The sequence below is a fragment of the Procambarus clarkii genome, chromosome 32 (genome assembly GCF_040958095.1).
Source record: "Procambarus clarkii isolate CNS0578487 chromosome 32, FALCON_Pclarkii_2.0, whole genome shotgun sequence".
NCBI lineage: Eukaryota > Metazoa > Arthropoda > Malacostraca > Decapoda > Cambaridae > Procambarus > Procambarus clarkii.
Genome location: NC_091181.1, coordinates 7,506,669 through 7,532,334, shown reverse-complemented (window position 1 = coordinate 7,532,334; position 25,666 = coordinate 7,506,669). Strand labels below are relative to the sequence as shown.

The 25,666-nt window shown below is 54.5% G+C and overlaps 3 protein-coding genes across 3 annotated transcripts in view; all 3 read left to right on the top strand.

Annotated features, from left to right (window-relative positions):
• Positions 1-25,666, top strand: part of LOC123759254 (glutamate receptor U1-like) — a 128,827-nt gene that overhangs the window by 56,140 nt on the left and 47,021 nt on the right. The window lies entirely within an intron of this gene.
• On the top strand, positions 261-4,560 carry LOC138370573 (uncharacterized). The gene is made up of 2 exons (XM_069334965.1): positions 261-3,416; positions 3,806-4,560. Exon 1 carries the CDS (start codon positions 274-276, stop codon positions 2,671-2,673), a length of 2,400 nt encoding a protein of 799 aa, XP_069191066.1. The 5' UTR covers positions 261-273; the 3' UTR covers positions 2,674-3,416; positions 3,806-4,560.
• On the top strand, positions 5,567-9,866 carry LOC138370574 (uncharacterized). Its single transcript, XM_069334966.1, has 2 exons — positions 5,567-8,722; positions 9,112-9,866. The coding sequence occupies exon 1, from the start codon at positions 5,580-5,582 to the stop codon at positions 7,977-7,979; it is 2,400 nt and encodes a 799-aa protein (XP_069191067.1). The 5' UTR covers positions 5,567-5,579; the 3' UTR covers positions 7,980-8,722; positions 9,112-9,866.

Below are 25,666 nucleotides of genomic sequence, written 5' to 3'. Positions count from 1 at the left end.
TCCCAGGGATCGAGTAGGAGCAGCAAGAGTAGCCGCAGTAGCAGGAGTAGCCGGAATAGGAGCTTGGAGAGATTCCAGTTAGAGCTCCAGATGCAGCAACAACGAGAGGACAAGGAGAGACAGTTCCAGCTGGAAAAGATGAAGTTAGAACTCCAGATGAAAAGGGAAGTAGAAAAAGAGAAAACCAGAGTAAGGGAACTGGAGTTGGAACAAGAGAAAGAAAAAGAGAAAGCAAGACTAGAGGTCGAAAAAGAAAAAGAGAGAACAAAACAAATGCAGATAGAAGCGAATAGAACCTTGGCTGAGCAAAGGATCGAACATGGGTTGCCAGAGAGCACCACCCAGGTATCACACCCAACAGATGTTAGGGTTAGGGAGAAGGACATTCCCTTGTTTGTTCCCGAAGAGGCAGAGAGCTTTTTCGAGCACTTTGAAAAAGTAGCCAGCATCAAGGAGTGGCCACAGGAGGAATGGGCCCAGCTGGTCCAGTTAAGATTGACCGGTGCAGCCAGGGAGGCATACACCCAATTGTCACTGGAAGAGTGCCAGGATTACGCCACAGTAAAGAGCAGCATATTGCGCTCGTTTCAGTTAACCCCAGAAGCTTATAGAAAGCGCTTCAGAGAGATGATCAAAGTTGGAGCATGTACGTTTGCTGAGACAGCAAGAGATCTGGAAAGACGATTCCAGAAGTGGATTGAGGCTGCTGGAGTTGGATCTTATGCTGACCTGAAGCAACTGATGGTCATGGAGAAGTTCTTGGAGATGATGCATCCCGAAACAAAGTTCAAGATCCAAGAAGCAGGGATAAAGGAGGTGAAAGATGCCGCAGATAGGGCGGATATGATTACTGAAGCGTACAAGAGCTTGAGGGAGAACAGAGTGAGAAGTGAGGCGAGATGCAGCAATGGCAGATCCAATGGAGTCTGGGGAGGAAGAAATTATGAGAGACCCAGAAGAGTCTGGGGTGAGAAAAATTTTGATAAAGGGGCAGATAAAAGTAAGTACCCAAAAACTCAGAAGAGTAGGTCGCGCACTTCATCTGAAAGTGAAGATGGAGGAGCCAAACGAGAAACTATTCGTGATCCAGGGAATCAAGAGTCCAGTAAAGCCCCACAGAGTGCAGGTAGTGTACCTGGCTCGAGGAACTCTTATGTGAGTGGACAAAGTCAGAGCCACTTTGGTACGTATAGGAGAGATTTCTCCCAGATGAGATGTTACAGTTGTAACGGATTGGGTCACGTGATGCGATATTGTCGGCAGGGCAAGAGAGTTGTGACCCTGGCCATGTGTGACCCACGAGGTAAATATACTAAGGTGTTCCAAGACAAACCACAGAGATCAAACTTAGTGAACGAGAGGTATAGGCCGTTCATGAGCAAAGGTTGGATCAGTATAGGAGGCCAACCTGAGGTAGAAGTTGGTATCTTAAGAGATACCGGAGCTAATCAGAGCTTGATTGCGAGAAGCCTGATTGGGAATGATCGACGGTTAGCTGGCAGTGGGAAGATGAAAGTATATGGGTTATTGTCGGAGAGTGACATGCCCGTTTGTACTGTCCAGCTAAGGTCGGAATATGTGTCGGCGGAGGTGATGTTGGGAGTGTGCCCCGACATACCTGTTCCAGGAGTCCAAGTGATCCTGGGGAATGACTTGTGCGGGACAAAGGTGTTGCCAAGAGTCATAGTGGAGACTGTGCCAGAGGAGTGCCCAGAAGGCCACGGCACGTGTGGGACACCTGAGAGTGTGAACCTGACTGACATCCGAGGGGATGAGTCAGGAGACCGCCAAGCCATTGAGTACCCCGTCTCGGTAGTGAGGAAGGCAGAGGTGGCCGACAAGGAAGACGCTGGAGAAGATGATACAGTGTCGATTCAACCAGTGGAAGATATCGATGTAGATATAGCAGGGCTGTTTGATGAAGGTCCAGCCCAGGCAAATGGAGTCTCGGTGAGGTCGAAAGTGAAGATGGCCCAGCCGAAGAAGAATACTGTGAAGGGAGTTGACCGGAAGAGAGCCCAGACTGCTGAAATTGAGAGTCGGAAGGCGAATGCAACTGTGCTGAGTAGGAATGAGGAAAGATGTGGACAGACTGAGGACGGGAATAGAGCGTCAAGTGGTCCACGAGCACAGAGGCATATGGATAGTGGAGTTAAGTTGTTTGAGATGTCAGGAGTCGACATGTTTCACAGAAAACGTGGAGGAGAGATAGTGAAGAAGAGTGATAGCCGGGAAAATGAAAGGAGAAGAGACAGTATGTGTGGAGAGATGCTTACGAGCACTCTGGGAGAGGCAAGACGACGCGTACGGTCGAATGCTGTTGGATGTAGTACAGCGCTCGAAGAAACTTTTAGGGAACGAAGGAGAGTTGAAGGAGAAGAAATGGAGTGGTATAGAGGTGAGAAGTGTGGGAAGAGGATGATGATGCAAGCATGGATGAATAGAAGAAAGCCGAGGACGCGATGGAGGTCAAACAGGATGAGCTCTCGGATAAATGAGGAGACGAAAGGGAGAATCGTCGGTGAAGACGAGGGAGTGAAGTATGATGACAGGAGGCGGAAGTATAACGGCAGTAGATGGAAGTATGAAGACGACAGAGGAGGTACAGACAGTAGATGTCTGACTCTGGACGAGAAGAGAAGAAGACGAGGAAACGGAGGGTGGAGACAGTAAGTAGAGTGGACCGATAGAGTGCAGGCGTCCAAGGAGGACAGCCTAGCTTTGAGGTGTCAGAGAGGTCAAATCGTTTGTGAGAAGATCATGTTTCTGGCGAGTTGTGAGCCAGATGCTGCAAGGAGCAACGAACTAATTGTAGACTCCTAAGAGAGTATATTGGTTGAAGAACGAGACAGTGTGGTGGCGGATGTATTATCCCGAGCTTTGCCACTGGAATAACTCTCAAAAATAAGGGGAGGGGAGTGTTATGATCTCAGCCTGCAGGAGAAACGAGTCTCCCTTCTTGAGAGTTATTCAGCAAGCCTGACCTAACTAGAAGGTCTAGCAGATATTGAGGTGATAACCCATATGAAAAATGGCTGGTTGGATATGTATAACAGGTTGAGATTATGGGCAATGAAGGAGAAAACAGATAAATGACTGGCTAGGAGATGTGGACATTTTGCTGGAGGCGTGAGGCTCGCTTCTGGAGGACCTTGACCTCACTTGAGTGCCAGACATCGCAGGGGGAAGCCGCGCTCCGTTGAGCTCCCGTCAGAAGGGAACCCCTAGTGATATATCTCTGAGAGAAGAGAAGTGTGCAGACGTGCCAGCTGTGGAACCGAGCTGGGAACGTTGTGGTCTCAAGTCCTGGTCGAAGAAGAGAGTATCAAGCCGGCCAGAGACATTATTGTGGGCTGTGTGGAGCGCCCTGACCAGACGCCGTCAGAGGGAAAGCGCCCTCGATCAGTTAATCTGTGGTAAGCACAATATACGCCAGTTCATAGTGATTGCATTGTAGTTGGTCGTGTGCCCAGCGACAGTAGCGATGTTTATTTATAGGTTAGACATGTTTTAATAAGGCAGGAGGCCTGAAATAGGAGAGTGAAGAGGGAGGAGCACGGAGCGACGTCCATCCCCTCTGAGCTCTGACGGACGACTGAGGGAGCCTGGCTCCGGATGGAGGAAGACCCTCCCAGTGAGTGAGGGCCGCCACCAGGCGAGGTGGAGTATGGACCCGCCCAAAACGGGGGAGTCCACTCTCACTGTATGTAGAGAACAGATAGAGGTTTGAGGCAAGCATATTGTGTGGTTATTTTTGTTTATGTGTTAAAGGGGAACATTTTATTGGAGTGTCGATGGGTTGCAGGTTTGTTCTTTGGGGAAGAAGTTGCTGAGAACTTCGAAGCCAGCAGATGAAGTAGCTGATGAGACTCCAAGGTAGTGGAGCAGAGGACCTCGAGCTGTGAGGAGAAGCAGCAGTGAAGAGGAGTGTCACGTGCTTCTGTAGAGGTGGAGAAGCACCACAGTTGCTCGGGGAAACTTCATGGTGTAGCAGCCAAGAGAGCTGTGGAAGAACCTAACAGAAGGGTGAAGCACCGTAGTTGCACAAGGAAACTTCATGATAGCAGCCGGGAGGAGCTGCAGAGGATCCTGGTAGTGAAGCCCGGCAGAACCTAAGGATATTAGGGTTGTGAACTTCCAGAGGTGGAAGGGGAAGTTCTGGTGGATTACTTATAGGGAGTTGATAGTGTTTGGTTGTCAGTAGCGTGCAAGACGCAGTGAGAGGTGAGTGACTGTTGGCATCCTTATGTCAAGGAGTTTTTATATTGAAGTATCAATGAACATTTATACTGGTATATGTTATTGCATTCAAATGCTGGTTTTCTATATATATATGTTATCTTGCTGATGGTGCAACAGTGTGTAGGCTTGACCAACTTGAGGAGGTTAATAGTACCAGGTGGTGAACCAGGAGTTGGGATACCACTTGATAAGCTGATAATAGAGTTCTGATGGTATTGGAGTGCAACCTGATTTGGATATTATAGAGTATAGGATTCATTATTATTATATGTGTGTATGTATCGTGTATGTGCTTTGTTCAGTAAATGCGTCACAATTTGCTGGTGTTTGCCCTTGTCCTAGTGAGGCTTCCCAGGAGGTAGTAAAGAAGGAGAGAGAGAGGGAAAGAACCATGAACCACTGCTGTGGACAGGGTAAGAGGTAATACTAGTAAGTCATAGGGGATTGAGGAGATCATATCTCATAAGGAGAGAGTGGGGAGTCACAGCGGCTCGAGTGGGTGTGTGCACGTGACAACGAGGCTAAGTGTTGGAGCCGCATCCCCTAAACGTGTGACGTTGAGCCCCTCTCCAAGAGCCAGAAGCGCCAAGGGTGATCTCCTAGTATAAGCACTCTGCCGAGTTGTGGGTTGGGTTGTCCATAGAGAAGGATCGACGACGACAACACCAACCAACCCACGACTATAATAAATTGGGGGCCTGTCCGGGAGAGTGAACTGACACACCCACACCCTGTCCAAGAGTGTATTTGTACACCCTTGCCGAAATAGATAAACTGTGTGAACGCAGGTGTATATTCTCTCTCTTGGGAAGACTCACAGGACAAAGATGGATAAGGTGCAAGCATTCGTGGAGTCAGGCAAGCCTGAGGACTTGGAAGGTTGCACGAGGGATCAATTGAAACAGATAGCAGAAAAATGTGGCATTAGGTTGAAAGCATCTAAAGTAGCTGGGATGAAGGATGAGATCCTGAGGCAGTTAAGAGCCAAAAGTGAAGCGGCAGAGCAAGGAGCCCAAAAAGGAGCTGAAGGTGGAAAGGAGGATGATGGGCAGGATGAAGTGAGATCCCAGGGATCGAGTAGGAGCAGCAAGAGTAGCCGCAGTAGCAGGAGTAGCCGGAATAGGAGCTTGGAGAGATTCCAGTTAGAGCTCCAGATGCAGCAACAACGAGAGGACAAGGAGAGACAGTTCCAGCTGGAAAAGATGAAGTTAGAACTCCAGATGAAAAGGGAAGTAGAAAAAGAGAAAACCAGAGTAAGGGAACTGGAGTTGGAACAAGAGAAAGAAAAAGAGAAAGCAAGACTAGAGGTCGAAAAAGAAAAAGAGAGAACAAAACAAATGCAGATAGAAGCGAATAGAACCTTGGCTGAGCAAAGGATCGAACATGGGTTGCCAGAGAGCACCACCCAGGTATCACACCCAACAGATGTTAGGGTTAGGGAGAAGGACATTCCCTTGTTTGTTCCCGAAGAGGCAGAGAGCTTTTTCGAGCACTTTGAAAAAGTAGCCAGCATCAAGGAGTGGCCACAGGAGGAATGGGCCCAGCTGGTCCAGTTAAGATTGACCGGTGCAGCCAGGGAGGCATACACCCAATTGTCACTGGAAGAGTGCCAGGATTACGCCACAGTAAAGAGCAGCATATTGCGCTCGTTTCAGTTAACCCCAGAAGCTTATAGAAAGCGCTTCAGAGAGATGATCAAAGTTGGAGCATGTACGTTTGCTGAGACAGCAAGAGATCTGGAAAGACGATTCCAGAAGTGGATTGAGGCTGCTGGAGTTGGATCTTATGCTGACCTGAAGCAACTGATGGTCATGGAGAAGTTCTTGGAGATGATGCATCCCGAAACAAAGTTCAAGATCCAAGAAGCAGGGATAAAGGAGGTGAAAGATGCCGCAGATAGGGCGGATATGATTACTGAAGCGTACAAGAGCTTGAGGGAGAACAGAGTGAGAAGTGAGGCGAGATGCAGCAATGGCAGATCCAATGGAGTCTGGGGAGGAAGAAATTATGAGAGACCCAGAAGAGTCTGGGGTGAGAAAAATTTTGATAAAGGGGCAGATAAAAGTAAGTACCCAAAAACTCAGAAGAGTAGGTCGCGCACTTCATCTGAAAGTGAAGATGGAGGAGCCAAACGAGAAACTATTCGTGATCCAGGGAATCAAGAGTCCAGTAAAGCCCCACAGAGTGCAGGTAGTGTACCTGGCTCGAGGAACTCTTATGTGAGTGGACAAAGTCAGAGCCACTTTGGTACGTATAGGAGAGATTTCTCCCAGATGAGATGTTACAGTTGTAACGGATTGGGTCACGTGATGCGATATTGTCGGCAGGGCAAGAGAGTTGTGACCCTGGCCATGTGTGACCCACGAGGTAAATATACTAAGGTGTTCCAAGACAAACCACAGAGATCAAACTTAGTGAACGAGAGGTATAGGCCGTTCATGAGCAAAGGTTGGATCAGTATAGGAGGCCAACCTGAGGTAGAAGTTGGTATCTTAAGAGATACCGGAGCTAATCAGAGCTTGATTGCGAGAAGCCTGATTGGGAATGATCGACGGTTAGCTGGCAGTGGGAAGATGAAAGTATATGGGTTATTGTCGGAGAGTGACATGCCCGTTTGTACTGTCCAGCTAAGGTCGGAATATGTGTCGGCGGAGGTGATGTTGGGAGTGTGCCCCGACATACCTGTTCCAGGAGTCCAAGTGATCCTGGGGAATGACTTGTGCGGGACAAAGGTGTTGCCAAGAGTCATAGTGGAGACTGTGCCAGAGGAGTGCCCAGAAGGCCACGGCACGTGTGGGACACCTGAGAGTGTGAACCTGACTGACATCCGAGGGGATGAGTCAGGAGACCGCCAAGCCATTGAGTACCCCGTCTCGGTAGTGAGGAAGGCAGAGGTGGCCGACAAGGAAGACGCTGGAGAAGATGATACAGTGTCGATTCAACCAGTGGAAGATATCGATGTAGATATAGCAGGGCTGTTTGATGAAGGTCCAGCCCAGGCAAATGGAGTCTCGGTGAGGTCGAAAGTGAAGATGGCCCAGCCGAAGAAGAATACTGTGAAGGGAGTTGACCGGAAGAGAGCCCAGACTGCTGAAATTGAGAGTCGGAAGGCGAATGCAACTGTGCTGAGTAGGAATGAGGAAAGATGTGGACAGACTGAGGACGGGAATAGAGCGTCAAGTGGTCCACGAGCACAGAGGCATATGGATAGTGGAGTTAAGTTGTTTGAGATGTCAGGAGTCGACATGTTTCACAGAAAACGTGGAGGAGAGATAGTGAAGAAGAGTGATAGCCGGGAAAATGAAAGGAGAAGAGACAGTATGTGTGGAGAGATGCTTACGAGCACTCTGGGAGAGGCAAGACGACGCGTACGGTCGAATGCTGTTGGATGTAGTACAGCGCTCGAAGAAACTTTTAGGGAACGAAGGAGAGTTGAAGGAGAAGAAATGGAGTGGTATAGAGGTGAGAAGTGTGGGAAGAGGATGATGATGCAAGCATGGATGAATAGAAGAAAGCCGAGGACGCGATGGAGGTCAAACAGGATGAGCTCTCGGATAAATGAGGAGACGAAAGGGAGAATCGTCGGTGAAGACGAGGGAGTGAAGTATGATGACAGGAGGCGGAAGTATAACGGCAGTAGATGGAAGTATGAAGACGACAGAGGAGGTACAGACAGTAGATGTCTGACTCTGGACGAGAAGAGAAGAAGACGAGGAAACGGAGGGTGGAGACAGTAAGTAGAGTGGACCGATAGAGTGCAGGCGTCCAAGGAGGACAGCCTAGCTTTGAGGTGTCAGAGAGGTCAAATCGTTTGTGAGAAGATCATGTTTCTGGCGAGTTGTGAGCCAGATGCTGCAAGGAGCAACGAACTAATTGTAGACTCCTAAGAGAGTATATTGGTTGAAGAACGAGACAGTGTGGTGGCGGATGTATTATCCCGAGCTTTGCCACTGGAATAACTCTCAAAAATAAGGGGAGGGGAGTGTTATGATCTCAGCCTGCAGGAGAAACGAGTCTCCCTTCTTGAGAGTTATTCAGCAAGCCTGACCTAACTAGAAGGTCTAGCAGATATTGAGGTGATAACCCATATGAAAAATGGCTGGTTGGATATGTATAACAGGTTGAGATTATGGGCAATGAAGGAGAAAACAGATAAATGACTGGCTAGGAGATGTGGACATTTTGCTGGAGGCGTGAGGCTCGCTTCTGGAGGACCTTGACCTCACTTGAGTGCCAGACATCGCAGGGGGAAGCCGCGCTCCGTTGAGCTCCCGTCAGAAGGGAACCCCTAGTGATATATCTCTGAGAGAAGAGAAGTGTGCAGACGTGCCAGCTGTGGAACCGAGCTGGGAACGTTGTGGTCTCAAGTCCTGGTCGAAGAAGAGAGTATCAAGCCGGCCAGAGACATTATTGTGGGCTGTGTGGAGCGCCCTGACCAGACGCCGTCAGAGGGAAAGCGCCCTCGATCAGTTAATCTGTGGTAAGCACAATATACGCCAGTTCATAGTGATTGCATTGTAGTTGGTCGTGTGCCCAGCGACAGTAGCGATGTTTATTTATAGGTTAGACATGTTTTAATAAGGCAGGAGGCCTGAAATAGGAGAGTGAAGAGGGAGGAGCACGGAGCGACGTCCATCCCCTCTGAGCTCTGACGGACGACTGAGGGAGCCTGGCTCCGGATGGAGGAAGACCCTCCCAGTGAGTGAGGGCCGCCACCAGGCGAGGTGGAGTATGGACCCGCCCAAAACGGGGGAGTCCACTCTCACTGTATGTAGAGAACAGATAGAGGTTTGAGGCAAGCATATTGTGTGGTTATTTTTGTTTATGTGTTAAAGGGGAACATTTTATTGGAGTGTCGATGGGTTGCAGGTTTGTTCTTTGGGGAAGAAGTTGCTGAGAACTTCGAAGCCAGCAGATGAAGTAGCTGATGAGACTCCAAGGTAGTGGAGCAGAGGACCTCGAGCTGTGAGGAGAAGCAGCAGTGAAGAGGAGTGTCACGTGCTTCTGTAGAGGTGGAGAAGCACCACAGTTGCTCGGGGAAACTTCATGGTGTAGCAGCCAAGAGAGCTGTGGAAGAACCTAACAGAAGGGTGAAGCACCGTAGTTGCACAAGGAAACTTCATGATAGCAGCCGGGAGGAGCTGCAGAGGATCCTGGTAGTGAAGCCCGGCAGAACCTAAGGATATTAGGGTTGTGAACTTCCAGAGGTGGAAGGGGAAGTTCTGGTGGATTACTTATAGGGAGTTGATAGTGTTTGGTTGTCAGTAGCGTGCAAGACGCAGTGAGAGGTGAGTGACTGTTGGCATCCTTATGTCAAGGAGTTTTTATATTGAAGTATCAATGAACATTTATACTGGTATATGTTATTGCATTCAAATGCTGGTTTTCTATATATATATGTTATCTTGCTGATGGTGCAACAGTGTGTAGGCTTGACCAACTTGAGGAGGTTAATAGTACCAGGTGGTGAACCAGGAGTTGGGATACCACTTGATAAGCTGATAATAGAGTTCTGATGGTATTGGAGTGCAACCTGATTTGGATATTATAGAGTATAGGATTCATTATTATTATATGTGTGTATGTATCGTGTATGTGCTTTGTTCAGTAAATGCGTCACAATTTGCTGGTGTTTGCCCTTGTCCTAGTGAGGCTTCCCAGGAGGTAGTAAAGAAGGAGAGAGAGAGGGAAAGAACCATGAACCACTGCTGTGGACAGGGTAAGAGGTAATACTAGTAAGTCATAGGGGATTGAGGAGATCATATCTCATAAGGAGAGAGTGGGGAGTCACAGCGGCTCGAGTGGGTGTGTGCACGTGACAACGAGGCTAAGTGTTGGAGCCGCATCCCCTAAACGTGTGACGTTGAGCCCCTCTCCAAGAGCCAGAAGCGCCAAGGGTGATCTCCTAGTATAAGCACTCTGCCGAGTTGTGGGTTGGGTTGTCCATAGAGAAGGATCGACGACGACAACACCAACCTGCACCACAAGTGGCCACTGTCCACTCCTGCACCACAAGTGGCCACTGTCCACTCCTGCACCACAAGTGGCCACTGTCCACTCCTGCACCACACGTGACCACTGTCCACTCCTGCACCACAAGTGGCCACTGTCCACTCCTGCACCACACGTGACCACTGTCCACTCCTGTACCACAAGTGGCCACTGTCCACTCCTGCACCACAAGTGGCCACTGTCTACTCCTGCACCACAAGTGGCCACTGTCCACTCCTGCACCACAAGTGGCCACTGTCCACTCCTGCACCACACGTGACCACTGTCCACTCCTCTACCACAAGTGGCCACTGTCCACTCCTGCACCACAAGTGGCCACTGTCCACTCCTGCACCACACGTGACCACTGTCCACTCCTGTACCACAAGTGACCACTGTCCACTCCTGTACCACACGTGACCACTGTCCACTCCTGTACCACAAGTGGCCACTGTCCACTCCTGCACCACAAGTGGCCACTGTCCACTCCTGCACCACAAGTGACCACTGTCCACTCCTGCACCACAAGTGGCTACTGTCCACTCCTGTACCACACGTGGCCACTGTCCACTCCTGTACCACAAGTGACCACTGTCCACTCCTGTACCACAAGTGGCCACTGTCCACTCCTGCACCACAAGTGACCACTGTCCACTCCTGCACCACACGTGACCACTGTCCACTCCTGCACCACAAGTGACCACTGTCCACTCCTGTACCACAAGTGGCCACTGTCCACTCCTGTACCACAAGTGACCACTGTCCACTCCTGTACCACAAGTGACCACTGTCCACTCCTGTACCACAAGTTGCCACTGTCCACTCCTTCACCACACGTGACCACTGTCCACTCCTGTACCACAAGTATCCACTGTCCACTCCTGCACCACAAGTGGCCACTGTCCACTCCTGCACCACAAGTGGCCACTGTCCACTCCTGCACCACACGTGACCACTGTCCACTCCTGCACCACAAGTGGTCACTGTCCACTCTTGCACCACACCTGACCACTGTCCACTCCTGCACCACACCTGACCACTGTCCACTCCTGCACCACAAGTGGCCACTGTCCACTCCTGCACCACACCTGACCACTGTCCACTCCTGTACCACAAGTGGCCACTGTCCACTCTTGTACCACAAGTGGCCACTGTCCACTCCTGTACCACACCTGACCACTGTCCACTCCTGTACCACAAGTGGCCACTGTCCACTCCTGCACCACACCTGACCACTGTCCACTCCTGTACCACAAGTGGCCACTGTCCACTCCTGTACCACAAGTGGCCACTGTCCACTCCTGTACCACAAGTGGTCACTGTCCACTCCTGCACCACACCTGACCACTGTCCACTCCTGCACCACACCTGACCACTGTCCACTCCTGCACCACAAGTGGCCACTGTCCACTCCTGTACCACAAGTGGCCACTGTCCACTCCTGTACCACAAGTGGTCACTGTCCACTCCTGCACCACACTTGACCACTGTCCACTCCTGTACCACAAGTGGCCACTGTCCACTCCTGTACCACAAGTGGCCACTGTCCACTCCTGTACCACAAGTGGTCACTGTCCACTCCTGCACCACACCTGACCACTGTCCACTCCTGCACCACACCTGACCACTGTCCACTCCTGCACCACAAGTGGCCACTGTCCACTCCTGCACCACAAGTGGCCACTGTCCACTCCTGTACCACAAGTGGCCACTGTCCACTCCTTCACCACACCTGACCACTGTCCACTCCTACACCAAACCTGACCACTGTCCACTCCTGCACCACAAGTGGCCACTGTCCACTCCTGCACGACAAGTGGCCACTGTCCACTCCTGCACCACACCTGACCACTGTCCACTCCTGCATCACACGTGACCACTGTCCACTCCTACACCACACCTGACCACTGTCCACTCCTGCACCACAAGTGGCTACTGTCCACTCCTGCACCACACGTGACCACTGTCCACTCCTGTACCACAAGTGGCCACTGTCCACTCCTGTACCACAAGTGGCCACTGTCCACTCCTGCACCACAAGTGGCCACTGTCCAATCCTGCACCACAAGTGGCCACTGTCCACTCCTGCACCACACCTGACCACTGTCCACTCCTGCACCACACGTGACCACTGTCCACTCCTACACCACACGTGACCACTGTCCACTCCTGTACCACAAGTGGCTACTGTCCACTCCTGCACCACACGTGACCACTGTCCACTCCTGTACCACAAGTCACCACTGTCCACTCCTGTACCACAAGTGACCACTGTCCACTCCTGTACCACAAGTGGCCACTGTCCACTCCTGCACCACAAGTGGCCACTGTCCACTCCTGCACCACAAGTGGCCACTGTCCACTCCTGCACCACAAGTGGCCACTGTCCACTCCTGCACCACAAGTGACCACTGTCCACTCCTGCACCACAAGTGGCCACTGTCCACTCCTGCACCACAAGTGACCACTGTCCACTCCTACACCACAAGTGACCACTGTCCACTCCTGTACCACAAGTGGCCACTGTCCACTCCTGCACCACACGTGACCACTGTCCACTCCTGTACCACAAGTGGCCACTGTCCACTCCTGCACCACAAGTGGCCACTGTCCACTCCTGCACCACAAGTGGCCACTGTCCACTCCTGCACCACAAGTGGCCACTGTCCACTCCTGCACCACAAGTGGCCACTGTCCACTCCTGCACCACACCTGACCACTGTCCACTCCTACACCACACCTGACCACTGTCCACTCCTGTACCACACGTGACCACTGTCCACTCCTGTACCACAAGTGGCCACTGTCCACTCCTGCACCACAAGTGGCCACTGTCCACTCCTGCACCACACGTGACCACTGTCCACTCCTGTACCACAAGTGGCCACTGTCCACTCCTGCACCACAAGTGGCCACTGTCCACTCCTGCACCACAAGTGGCCACTGTCCACTCCTGCACCACACCTGACCACTGTCCACTCCTGCACCACAAGTGGCCACTGTCCACTCCTGCACCACAAGTGGCCACTGTCCACTCCTGTACCACAAGTGGCCACTGTCCACTCCTTCACCACACCTGACCACTGTCCACTCCTACACCACACCTGACCACTGTCCACTCCTGCACCACAAGTGGCCACTGTCCACTCCTGCACCACAAGTTGCCACTGTCCACTCCTGCACCACACCTGACCACTGTCCACTCCTGTACCACACCTGACCACTGTCCACTCCTGCACCACACGTGACCACTGTCCACTCCTGCACCACACCTGACCACTGTCCACTCCTGCACCACAAGTGACCACTGTCCACTCCTTCTCCACAAGTGACCACTGTCCACTCCTGCACCACAAGTGGCCACTGTCCACTCCTGCACCACAAGTGACCACTGTCCACTCCTGTACCACAAGTGGCCACTGTCCACTCCTGCACCACAAGTGACCACTGTCCACTCCTGTACCACAAGTGACCACTGTCCACTCCTGTACCACACGTGACCACTGTCCACTCCTGTACCACAAGTGGCCACTGTCCACTCCTGCACCACAAGTGGCCACTGTCCACTCCTGCACCACAAGTGGCCACTGTCCACTCCTGCACCACAAGTGGCCACTGTCCACTCCTGCACCACACGTGACCACTGTCCACTCCTGCACCACAAGTGGCCACTGTCCACTCCTGCACCACACGTGACCACTGTCCACTCCTGTACCACAAGTGACCACTGTCCACTCCTATACCACACGTGACCACTATCCACTCCTGTACCACAAGTGGCCACTGTCCACTCCTGCACCACAAGTGGCCACTGTCCACTCCTGCACCACAAGTGGCCACTGTCCACTCCTGCACCACAAGTGGCCACTGTCCACTCGTGTACCACACGTGACCACTGTCCACTCCTACACCACACCTGACCACTGTCCACTCCTGTACCACAAGTGGCCACTGTCCACTCCTGCACCACAAGTGGCCACTGTCCACTCCTGCACCACAAGTGGCCACTGTCCACTCCTGCACCACAAGTGGCCACTGTCCACTCCTGCACCACACGTGACCACTGTACACTCCTGCACCACACCTGACCACTGTCCACTCCCGTACCACAAGTGGCCACTGTCCACTCCTGCACCACAAGTGGCCACTCTCCACTCCTGTACCACAAGTGGTCACTGTCCACTCCTGCACCACAAGTGGCCACTGTCCACTCCTGTACCACAAGTGGCCACTGTCCACTCCTTCACCACACCTGACCACTGTCCACTCCTACACCACACCTGACCACTGTCCACTCCTGCACCACAAGTGGCCACTGTCCACTCCTGCACCACAAGTGGCCACTGTCCACTCCTGCACCACAAGTGGCCACTGTCCACTCCTGCACCACAAGTGGCCACTGTCCACTCCTGCACCACACGTGACCACTGTCCACTCCTGCACCACAAGTGGCCACTGTCCACTCCTGCACCACTAGTGACCACTGTCCACTCCTGCACCACAAGTGGCCACTGTCCACTCCTGCACCACACGTGACCACTGTCCACTCCTGCACCACACCTGACCACTGTCCACTCCTGCACCACACGTGACCACTGTCCACTCCTACACGACACCTGACCACTGTCCACTCCTGCACCACAAGTGACCACTGTCCACTCCCACACCACAAGTGACCACTGTCCACTCCTGTACCACAAGTGGCCACTGTCCACTCCTGTACCACAAGTGGCCACTGTCCACTCCTGCACCACACGTGACCACTGTCCACTCCTGTACCACAAGTGACCACTGTCCACTCCTGTACCACACGTGACCACTGTCCACTCCTGTACCACAAGTGGCCACTGTCCACTCCTGCACCACAAGTGGCCACTGTCCACTCCTGCACCACAAGTGACCACTGTCCACTCCTGCACCACAAGTGGCTACTGTCCACTCCTGTACCACACGTGGCCACTGTCCACTCCTGTACCACAAGTGACCACTGTCCACTCCTGTACCACAAGTGGCCACTGTCCACTCCTGCACCACAAGTGACCACTGTCCACTCCTGCACCACACGTGACCACTGTCCACTCCTGCACCACAAGTGACCACTGTCCACTCCTGTACCACAAGTGGCCACTGTCCACTCCTGTACCACAAGTGACCACTGTCCACTCCTGTACCACAAGTGACCACTGTCCACTCCTGTACCACAAGTTGCCACTGTCCACTCCTTCACCACACGTGACCACTGTCCACTCCTGTACCACAAGTATCCACTGTCCACTCCTGCACCACAAGTGGCCACTGTCCACTCCTGCACCACAAGTGGCCACTGTCCACTCCTGCACCACACGTGACCACTGTCCACTCCTGCACCACAAGTGGTCACTGTCCACTCTTGCACCACACCTGACCACTGTCCACTCCTGCACCACACCTGACCACTGTCCACTCCTGCACCACAAGTGGCCACTGTCCACTCCTGCACCACACCTGACCACTGTCCACTCCTGTACCACAAGTGGCCACTGTCCACTCTTGTACCACAAGTGGCCACTGTCCACTCCTGTACCACACCTGACCACTGTCCACTCCTGTACCACAAGTGGCCACTGTCCACTCCTGCACCACACCTGACCACTGTCCACTCCTGTACCACAAGTGGCCACTGTCCACTCCTGTACCACAAGTGGCCACTGTCCACTCCTGTACCACAAGTGGTCACTGTCCACTCCTGCACCACACCTGACCACTGTCCACTCCTGCACCACACCTGACCACTGTCCACTCCTGCACCACAAGTGGCCACTGTCCACTCCTGTACCACAAGTGGCCACTGTCCACTCCTGTACCACAAGTGGTCACTGTCCACTCCTGCACCACACTTGACCACTGTCCACTCCTGTACCACAAGTGGCCACTGTCCACTCCTGTACCACAAGTGGCCACTGTCCACTCCTGTACCACAAGTGGTCACTGTCCACTCCTGCACCACACCTGACCACTGTCCACTCCTGCACCACACCTGACCACTGTCCACTCCTGCACCACAAGTGGCCACTGTCCACTCCTGCACCACAAGTGGCCACTGTCCACTCCTGTACCACAAGTGGCCACTGTCCACTCCTTCACCACACCTGACCACTGTCCACTCCTACACCAAACCTGACCACTGTCCACTCCTGCACCACAAGTGGCCACTGTCCACTCCTGCACGACAAGTGGCCACTGTCCACTCCTGCACCACACCTGACCACTGTCCACTCCTGCATCACACGTGACCACTGTCCACTCCTACACCACACCTGACCACTGTCCACTCCTGCACCACAAGTGGCTACTGTCCACTCCTGCACCACACGTGACCACTGTCCACTCCTGTACCACAAGTGGCCACTGTCCACTCCTGTACCACAAGTGGCCACTGTCCACTCCTGCACCACAAGTGGCCACTGTCCAATCCTGCACCACAAGTGGCCACTGTCCACTCCTGCACCACACCTGACCACTGTCCACTCCTGCACCACACGTGACCACTGTCCACTCCTACACCACACGTGACCACTGTCCACTCCTGTACCACAAGTGGCTACTGTCCACTCCTGCACCACACGTGACCACTGTCCACTCCTGTACCACAAGTCACCACTGTCCACTCCTGTACCACAAGTGACCACTGTCCACTCCTGTACCACAAGTGGCCACTGTCCACTCCTGCACCACAAGTGGCCACTGTCCACTCCTGCACCACAAGTGGCCACTGTCCACTCCTGCACCACAAGTGGCCACTGTCCACTCCTGCACCACAAGTGACCACTGTCCACTCCTGCACCACAAGTGGCCACTGTCCACTCCTGCACCACAAGTGACCACTGTCCACTCCTACACCACAAGTGACCACTGTCCACTCCTGTACCACAAGTGGCCACTGTCCACTCCTGCACCACACGTGACCACTGTCCACTCCTGTACCACAAGTGGCCACTGTCCACTCCTGCACCACAAGTGGCCACTGTCCACTCCTGCACCACAAGTGGCCACTGTCCACTCCTGCACCACAAGTGGCCACTGTCCACTCCTGCACCACAAGTGGCCACTGTCCACTCCTGCACCACACCTGACCACTGTCCACTCCTACACCACACCTGACCACTGTCCACTCCTGTACCACACGTGACCACTGTCCACTCCTGTACCACAAGTGGCCACTGTCCACTCCTGCACCACAAGTGGCCACTGTCCACTCCTGCACCACACGTGACCACTGTCCACTCCTGTACCACAAGTGGCCACTGTCCACTCCTGCACCACAAGTGGCCACTGTCCACTCCTGCACCACAAGTGGCCACTGTCCACTCCTGCACCACACCTGACCACTGTCCACTCCTGCACCACAAGTGGCCACTGTCCACTCCTGCACCACAAGTGGCCACTGTCCACTCCTGTACCACAAGTGGCCACTGTCCACTCCTTCACCACACCTGACCACTGTCCACTCCTACACCACACCTGACCACTGTCCACTCCTGCACCACAAGTGGCCACTGTCCACTCCTGCACCACAAGTTGCCACTGTCCACTCCTGCACCACACCTGACCACTGTCCACTCCTGTACCACACCTGACCACTGTCCACTCCTGCACCACACGTGACCACTGTCCACTCCTGCACCACACCTGACCACTGTCCACTCCTGCACCACAAGTGACCACTGTCCACTCCTTCTCCACAAGTGACCACTGTCCACTCCTGCACCACAAGTGGCCACTGTCCACTCCTGCACCACAAGTGACCACTGTCCACTCCTGTACCACAAGTGGCCACTGTCCACTCCTGCACCACAAGTGACCACTGTCCACTCCTGTACCACAAGTGACCACTGTCCACTCCTGTACCACACGTGACCACTGTCCACTCCTGTACCACAAGTGGCCACTGTCCACTCCTGCACCATAAGTGGCCACTGTCCACTCCTGCACCACAAGTGGCCACTGTCCACTCCTGCACCACAAGTGGCCACTGTCCACTCCTGCACCACACGTGACCACTGTCCACTCCTGCACCACAAGTGGCCACTGTCCACTCCTGCACCACACGTGACCACTGTCCACTCCTGTACCACAAGTGACCACTGTCCACTCCTATACCACACGTGACCACTATCCACTCCTGTACCACAAGTGGCCACTGTCCACTCCTGCACCACAAGTGGCCACTGTCCACTCCTGCACCACAAGTGGCCACTGTCCACTCCTGCACCACAAGTGGCCACTGTCCACTCCTGTACCACACGTGACCACTGTCCACTCCTACACCACACCTGACCACTGTCCACTCCTGTACCACAAGTGGCCACTGTCCACTCCTGCACCACAAGTGGCCACTGTCCACTCCTGCACCACAAGTGGCCACTGTCCACTCCTTCACCACAAGTGGCCACTGTCCACTCCTGCACCACAAGTGACCACTGTCCATTCCTGCACCACACGTGACCACTGTCCACTCCTTCACCACACCTGACCATTGTCCACTCCTGTACCACAAGTGGCCACTGTCCACTCCTGCACCACAAGTGGCCACTGTCCACTCCTGCACCACACGTGACCACTGTACACTCCTGCACCACACCTGACCACTGTCCACTCCCGTACCACAAGTGGCCACTGTCCACTCCTGCACCACAAGTGGCCACTCTCCACTCCTGTACCACAAGTGGTCACTGTCCACTCCTGCACCACAAGTGTCCACTGTCCACTCCTGTACCACAAGTGGCCACTGTCCACTCCTTCACCACACCTGACCACTGTCCACTCCTACACCACACCTGACCACTGTCCACTCCTGCACCACAAGTGGCCACTGTCCACTCCTGCACCACAAGTGGCCACTGTCCACTCCTGCACCACAAGTGGCCACTGTCCACTCCTGCACCACAAGTGGCCACTGTCCACTCCTGCACCACACGTGACCACTGTCCACTCCTGCACCACAAGTGGCCACTGTCCACTCCTGCACCACAAGTGACCACTGTCCACTCCTGCACCACAAGTGGCCACTGTCCACTCCTGCACCACACGTGACCACTGTCCACTCCTGCACCACACCTGACCACTGTCCACTCCTGCACCACACGTGACCACTGTCCACTCCTACACGACACCTGACCACTGTCCACTCCTGCACCACAAGTGACCACTGTCCACTCCCACACCACAAGTGACCACTGTCCACTCCTGTACCACAAGTGGCCACTGTCCACTCCTGTACCACAAGTGGCCACTGTCCACTCCTGCACCACACGTGACCACTGTCCACTCCTGTACCACAAGTGGCCACTGTCCACTCCTGCACCACAAGTGGCCACTGTCCACTCCTGCACCACAAGTGGCCACTGTCCACTCCTGCACCACAAGTGGCCACTGTCCACTCCTGTACAACAAGTGGCCACTGTCCACTCCTGCACCACAAGTGGCCACTGTCCACTCCTGCACCACACGTGACCACTGTCCACTCCTGTACCACAAGTGACCACTGTCCACTCCTGTACCACACGTGACCACTGTCCACTCCTGTACCACAAGTGGCCACTGTCCACTCCTGCACCACAAGTGGCCACTGTCCACTCCTGCACCACAAGTGGCCACTGTCCACTCCTGCACCACAAGTGGCCACTGTCCACTCCTGCACCACAAGTGGCCACTGTCCACTCCTGCACCACAAGTGGCCACTGTCCACTCCTGCACCACAAGTGGCCTCTGTCCACTCCTGCACCACACGTGACCACTGTCCACTCCTACACCACACCTGACCACTGTCCACTCCTGTACCACAAGTGGCCACTGTCCACTCCTGCACCACAAGTGGCCACTGTCCACTCCTGCACCACAAGTGGCCACTGTCCACTCCTTCACCACAAGTGGCCACTGTCCACTCCTGCACCACAAGTGACCACTGTCCACTCCTGCACCACAAGTGGCCACTATCCACTCCTGCACCACAAGTGACCACTGTCCACTCCTACACCACAAGTGACCACTGTCCACTCCTGTACCACAAGTGGCCACTGTCCACTCCTGTACCACAAGTGACCACTGTCCACTCCTGTACCACAAGTGGCCACTGTCCACTCCTGTACCACAAGTGACCACTGTCCACTCCTGTACCCCAAGTTGCCACTGTCCACTCCTTCACCACAAGTGGCCACTGTCCACTCCTGTACCACACGTGACCACTGTCCACTCCTGTACCACAAGTGGCCACTGTCCACTCCTGCACCACAAGTGGCCACTGTCCACTCCTGCACCACAAGTGGCCACTGTCCTCTCCTGCACCACACTTGACCACTGTCCACTCCTGCACCACACCTGACCACTGTCCACTCCTGTACCACAAGTGGCCACTGTCCACTCCTGTACCACAAGTGGCCACTGTCCACTCCTGTACCACAAGTGGTCACTGTCCACTCCTGCACCACACCTGACCACTGTCCACTCCTGCACCACACCTGACCACTGTCCACTCCTGCACCACAAGTGGCCACTGTCCACTCCTGCACCACAAGTGGCCACTGTCCACTCCTGTACCACAAGTGGCCACTGTCCACTCCTTCACCACACCTGACCACTGTCCACTCCTACACCACACCTGACCACTGTCCACTCCTGCACCACAAGTGGCCACTGTCCACTCCTGCACCACAAGTGGCCACTGTCCACTCCTGCACCACACCTGACCACTGTCCACTCCTGCACCACACGTGACCACTGTCCACTCCTACACCACACCTGACCACTGTCCACTCCTGCACCACAAGTGGCCACTGTCCACTCCTGCACCACAAGTGGCTACTGTCCACTCCTGCACCACACGTGACCACTGTCCACTCCTGTACCACAAGTGACCACTGTCCACTCCTGTACCACAAGTGGCCACTGTCCACTCCTGCACCACAAGTGGCCACTGTCCACTCCTGCACCACAAGTGGCCACTGTCCACTCCTGCACCACACCTGACCACTGTCCACTCCTGCACCACCCGTGACCACTGTCCCTCCTAAACCACACGTGACCACTGTCCACTCCTGTACCACAAGTGGCTACTGTCCACTCCTGCACCACACGTGACCACTGTCCACTCCTGTACCACAAGTGGCCACTGTCCACTCCTGCACCACAAGTGGCCACTGTCCACTCCTGCACCACAAGTGGCCACTGTCCACTCCTGCACCACAAGTGGCCACTGTCCACTCCTGCACCACAAGTGACCACTGTCCACTCCTGCACCACAAGTGGCCACTGTCCACTCCTGCACCACAAGTGACCACTGTCCACTCCTACACCACAAGTGACCACTGTCCACTCCTGTACCACAAGTGGCCACTGTCCACTCCTGCACCACACGTGACCACTGTCCACTCCTGTACCACAAGTGGCCACTGTCCACTCCTGCACCACAAGTGGCCACTGTCCACTCCTGCACCACAAGTGGCCACTGTCCACTCCTGCACCACAAGTGGCCACTGTCCACTCCTGCACCACAAGTGGCCACTGTCCACTCCTGCACCACAAGTGGCCACTGTCCACTCCTGCACCACACGTGACCACTGTCCACTCCTGTACCACAAGTGGCCACTGTCCACTCCTGCACCACAAGTGGCCACTGTCCACTCCTGCACCACAAGTGGCTACTGTCCACTCCTGCACCACACGTGACCACTGTCCACTCCTGTACCACAAGTGGCCACTGTCCACTCCTGCACCACAAGTGGCCACTGTCCACTACTGCACCACAAGTGGCCACTGTCCACTCCTGCACCACACTTGACCATTGTCCATTCCTGCACCACACCTGACCACTATCCACTCCTGTACCACAAGTGGCCACTGTCCACTCCTGTACCACGAGTGGCCACTGTCCACTCCTGTACCACAAGTGGTCACTGTCCACTCCTGCACCACACCTGACCACTGTCCACTCCTGCACCACACCTGACCACTGTCCACTCTTGCACCACAAGTGGCCACTGTCCACTCCTGCACCACACCTGACCACTGTCCACTCCTGTACCACAAGTGGCCACTGTCCACTCCTGTACCACAAGTGGCCACTGTCCACTCCTGCACCACAAGTGGCCACTGTCCACTCCTGCACCACACCTGACCACTGTCCACTCCTGCACCACACCTGACCACTGTCCACTCCTACACCACACCTGACCACTGTCCACTCCTGTACCACACGTGACCACTGTCCACTCCTACACCGCACCTGACCACTGTCCACTCCTGTACCACAAGTGGCCACTGTCCACTCCTTCAACACACCTGACCACTGTCCACTCCTACACCACACCTGACCACTGTCCACTCCTGCACCACAAGTGGCCACTGTCCACTCCTGCACCACAAGTGGCCACTGTCCACTCCTGCACCACACCTGACCACTGTCCACTCCTGCACCACACGTGACCACTGTCCATTCCTACACCACACCTGACCACTGTCCACTCCTGCACCACAAGTGGCCACTGTCCACTCCTGCACCACAAGTGGCCACTGTCCACTCCTGCACCACAAGTGGCCACTGTCCACTCCTGCACCACAAGTGGCCACTGTCCACTCCTGCACCACAAGTGACCACTGTCCACTCCTGCACCACACCTGACCACTGTCCACTCCCGCACCACAAGTGGCCACTGTCCACTCCTGCACCACAAGTGGCCACTGTCCACTCCTGCACCACAAGTGACCACGGTCCACTCCTGCACCACAAGTGGCCACTGTCCACTCCTGCACCACAAGTGACCACTGTCCACTCCTACATTACAAGTGACCACTGTCCACTCCTGTACCACAAGTGGCCACTGTCCACTCCTACACCACACGTGACCACTGTCCACTCCTGTACCACAAGTGGCCACTGTCCACTCCTGCACCACAAGTGGCCACTGTCCACTCCTGCACCACAAGTGGCCACTGTCCACTCCTGCACCACAAGTGGCCACTGTCCACTCCTGTACCACAAGTGGCCACTGTCCACTCCTGCACCACACGTGACCACTATCCACTCCTGTACCACAAGTGGCCACTGTCCACTCCTGCACCACAAGTGGCCACTGTCCACTCCTGCACCACACGTGACCACTGTCCACTCCTGTACCACAAGTGACCACTGTCCACTCCTGTACCACACGTGACCACTGTCCACTCCTGTACCACACGTGACCACTGTCCACTCCTGTACCACAAGTGGCCACTGTCCACTCCTGCACCACAAGTGGCCACTGTCCACTCCTGCACCACAAGTGGCCACTGTCCACTCCTGCACCACAAGTGGCCACTGTCCACTCCTGTACCACAAGTGGCCACTGTCCACTCCTGTACCACAAGTGGCCACTGTCCACTCCTGTACCACAAGTGGTCACTGTCCACTCCTGCACCACACCTGACCACTGTCCACTCCTGCACCACACCTGACCACTGTCCACTCTTGCACCACAAGTGGCCACTGTCCACTCCTGCACCACACCTGACCACTGTCCACTCCTGTACCACAAGTGGCCACTGTCCACTCCTGTACCACAAGTGGCCACTGTCCACTCCTGCACCACAAGTGGCCACTGTCCACTCCTGCACCACACCTGACCACTGTCCACTCCTGCACCACACCTGACCACTGTCCACTCCTACACCACACCTGACCACTGTCCACTCCTGTACCACACGTGACCACTGTCCACTCCTACACCGCACCTGACCACTGTCCACTCCTGTACCACAAGTGGCCACTGTCCACTCCTTCAACACACCTGACCACTGTCCACTCCTACACCACACCTGACCACTGTCCACTCCTGCACCACAAGTGGCCACTGTCCACTCCTGCACCACAAGTGGCCACTGTCCACTCCTGCACCACACCTGACCACTGTCCACTCCTGCACCACACGTGACCACTGTCCACTCCTACACCACACCTGACCACTGTCCACTCCTGCACCACAAGTGGCCACTGTCCACTCCTGCACCACAAGTGGCCACTGTCCACTCCTGCACCACAAGTGGCCACTGTCCACTCCTGCACCACAAGTGGCCACTGTCCACTCCTGCACCACAAGTGACCACTGTCCACTCCTGCACCACACCTGACCACTGTCCACTCCTGCACCACAAGTGGCCACTGTCCACTCCTGCACCACAAGTGGCCACTGTCCACTCCTGCACCACAAGTGACCACGGTCCACTCCTGCACCACAAGTGGCCACTGTCCACTCCTGCACCACAAGTGACCACTGTCCACTCCTACATTACAAGTGACCACTGTCCACTCCTGTACCACAAGTGGCCACTGTCCACTCCTACACCACACGTGACCACTGTCCACTCCTGTACCACAAGTGGCCACTGTCCACTCCTGCACCACAAGTGGCCACTGTCCACTCCTGCACCACAAGTGGCCACTGTCCACTCCTGCACCACAAGTGGCCACTGTCCACTCCTGTACCACAAGTGGCCACTGTCCACTCCTGCACCACACGTGACCACTATCCACTCCTGTACCACAAGTGGCCACTGTCCACTCCTGCACCACAAGTGGCCACTGTCCACTCCTGCACCACACGTGACCACTGTCCACTCCTGTACCACAAGTGACCACTGTCCACTCCTGTACCACACGTGACCACTGTCCACTCCTGTACCACACGTGACCACTGTCCACTCCTGTACCACAAGTGGCCACTGTCCACTCCTGCACCACAAGTGGCCACTGTCCACTCCTGCACCACAAGTGGCCACTGTCCACTCCTGCACCACAAGTGGCCACTGTCCACTCCTGCATCACACGTGACCACTGTCCACTCCTACACCACACCTGACCACTGTCCACTCCTGTACCACAAGTGGCCACTGTCCACTCCTGTACCACAAGTGGCAGATCAAGAAATATTACATACTAGCTGTACCCACCCATGCATTGCTGTGGCTTAGCAATGCCTGTTAGTTGCTGACTTACAGCAACCTGTCTCCCAGTCTTCCCCACCACATGCCCCTCCTTTATCCCCTCGTCCTCCCCACCATCCCCCCACTCCACCGTCCCCTCGTCCACCCCATCATCTGCCACTCCCCCATCCCCAGGTCCTCCCTATCATTCCCCCCTTCCCCATCCCTTCATCCTCCCCACCATCCCCCCACTCCCTTGTCCCTCTCCATTCTCCATTTCCCTGTCCCCTCGTCCCCAACTCCACCATCCCATCGTCCTCCCCACCATTACCCCCTTCCCTTTCCCCTCGTCTTCCCTACCATTACCCCCTTCCCTGTCCCCTCGTCCTCCCAACCATTCGCCACTCCCATCCCCCTCGTCCTCCCCACTATTCCCCACTTCCTCGTCTCATCCATTCCCAAATGATCTGATGTTCCAATCAGAAAACTGAGAATATAAAAT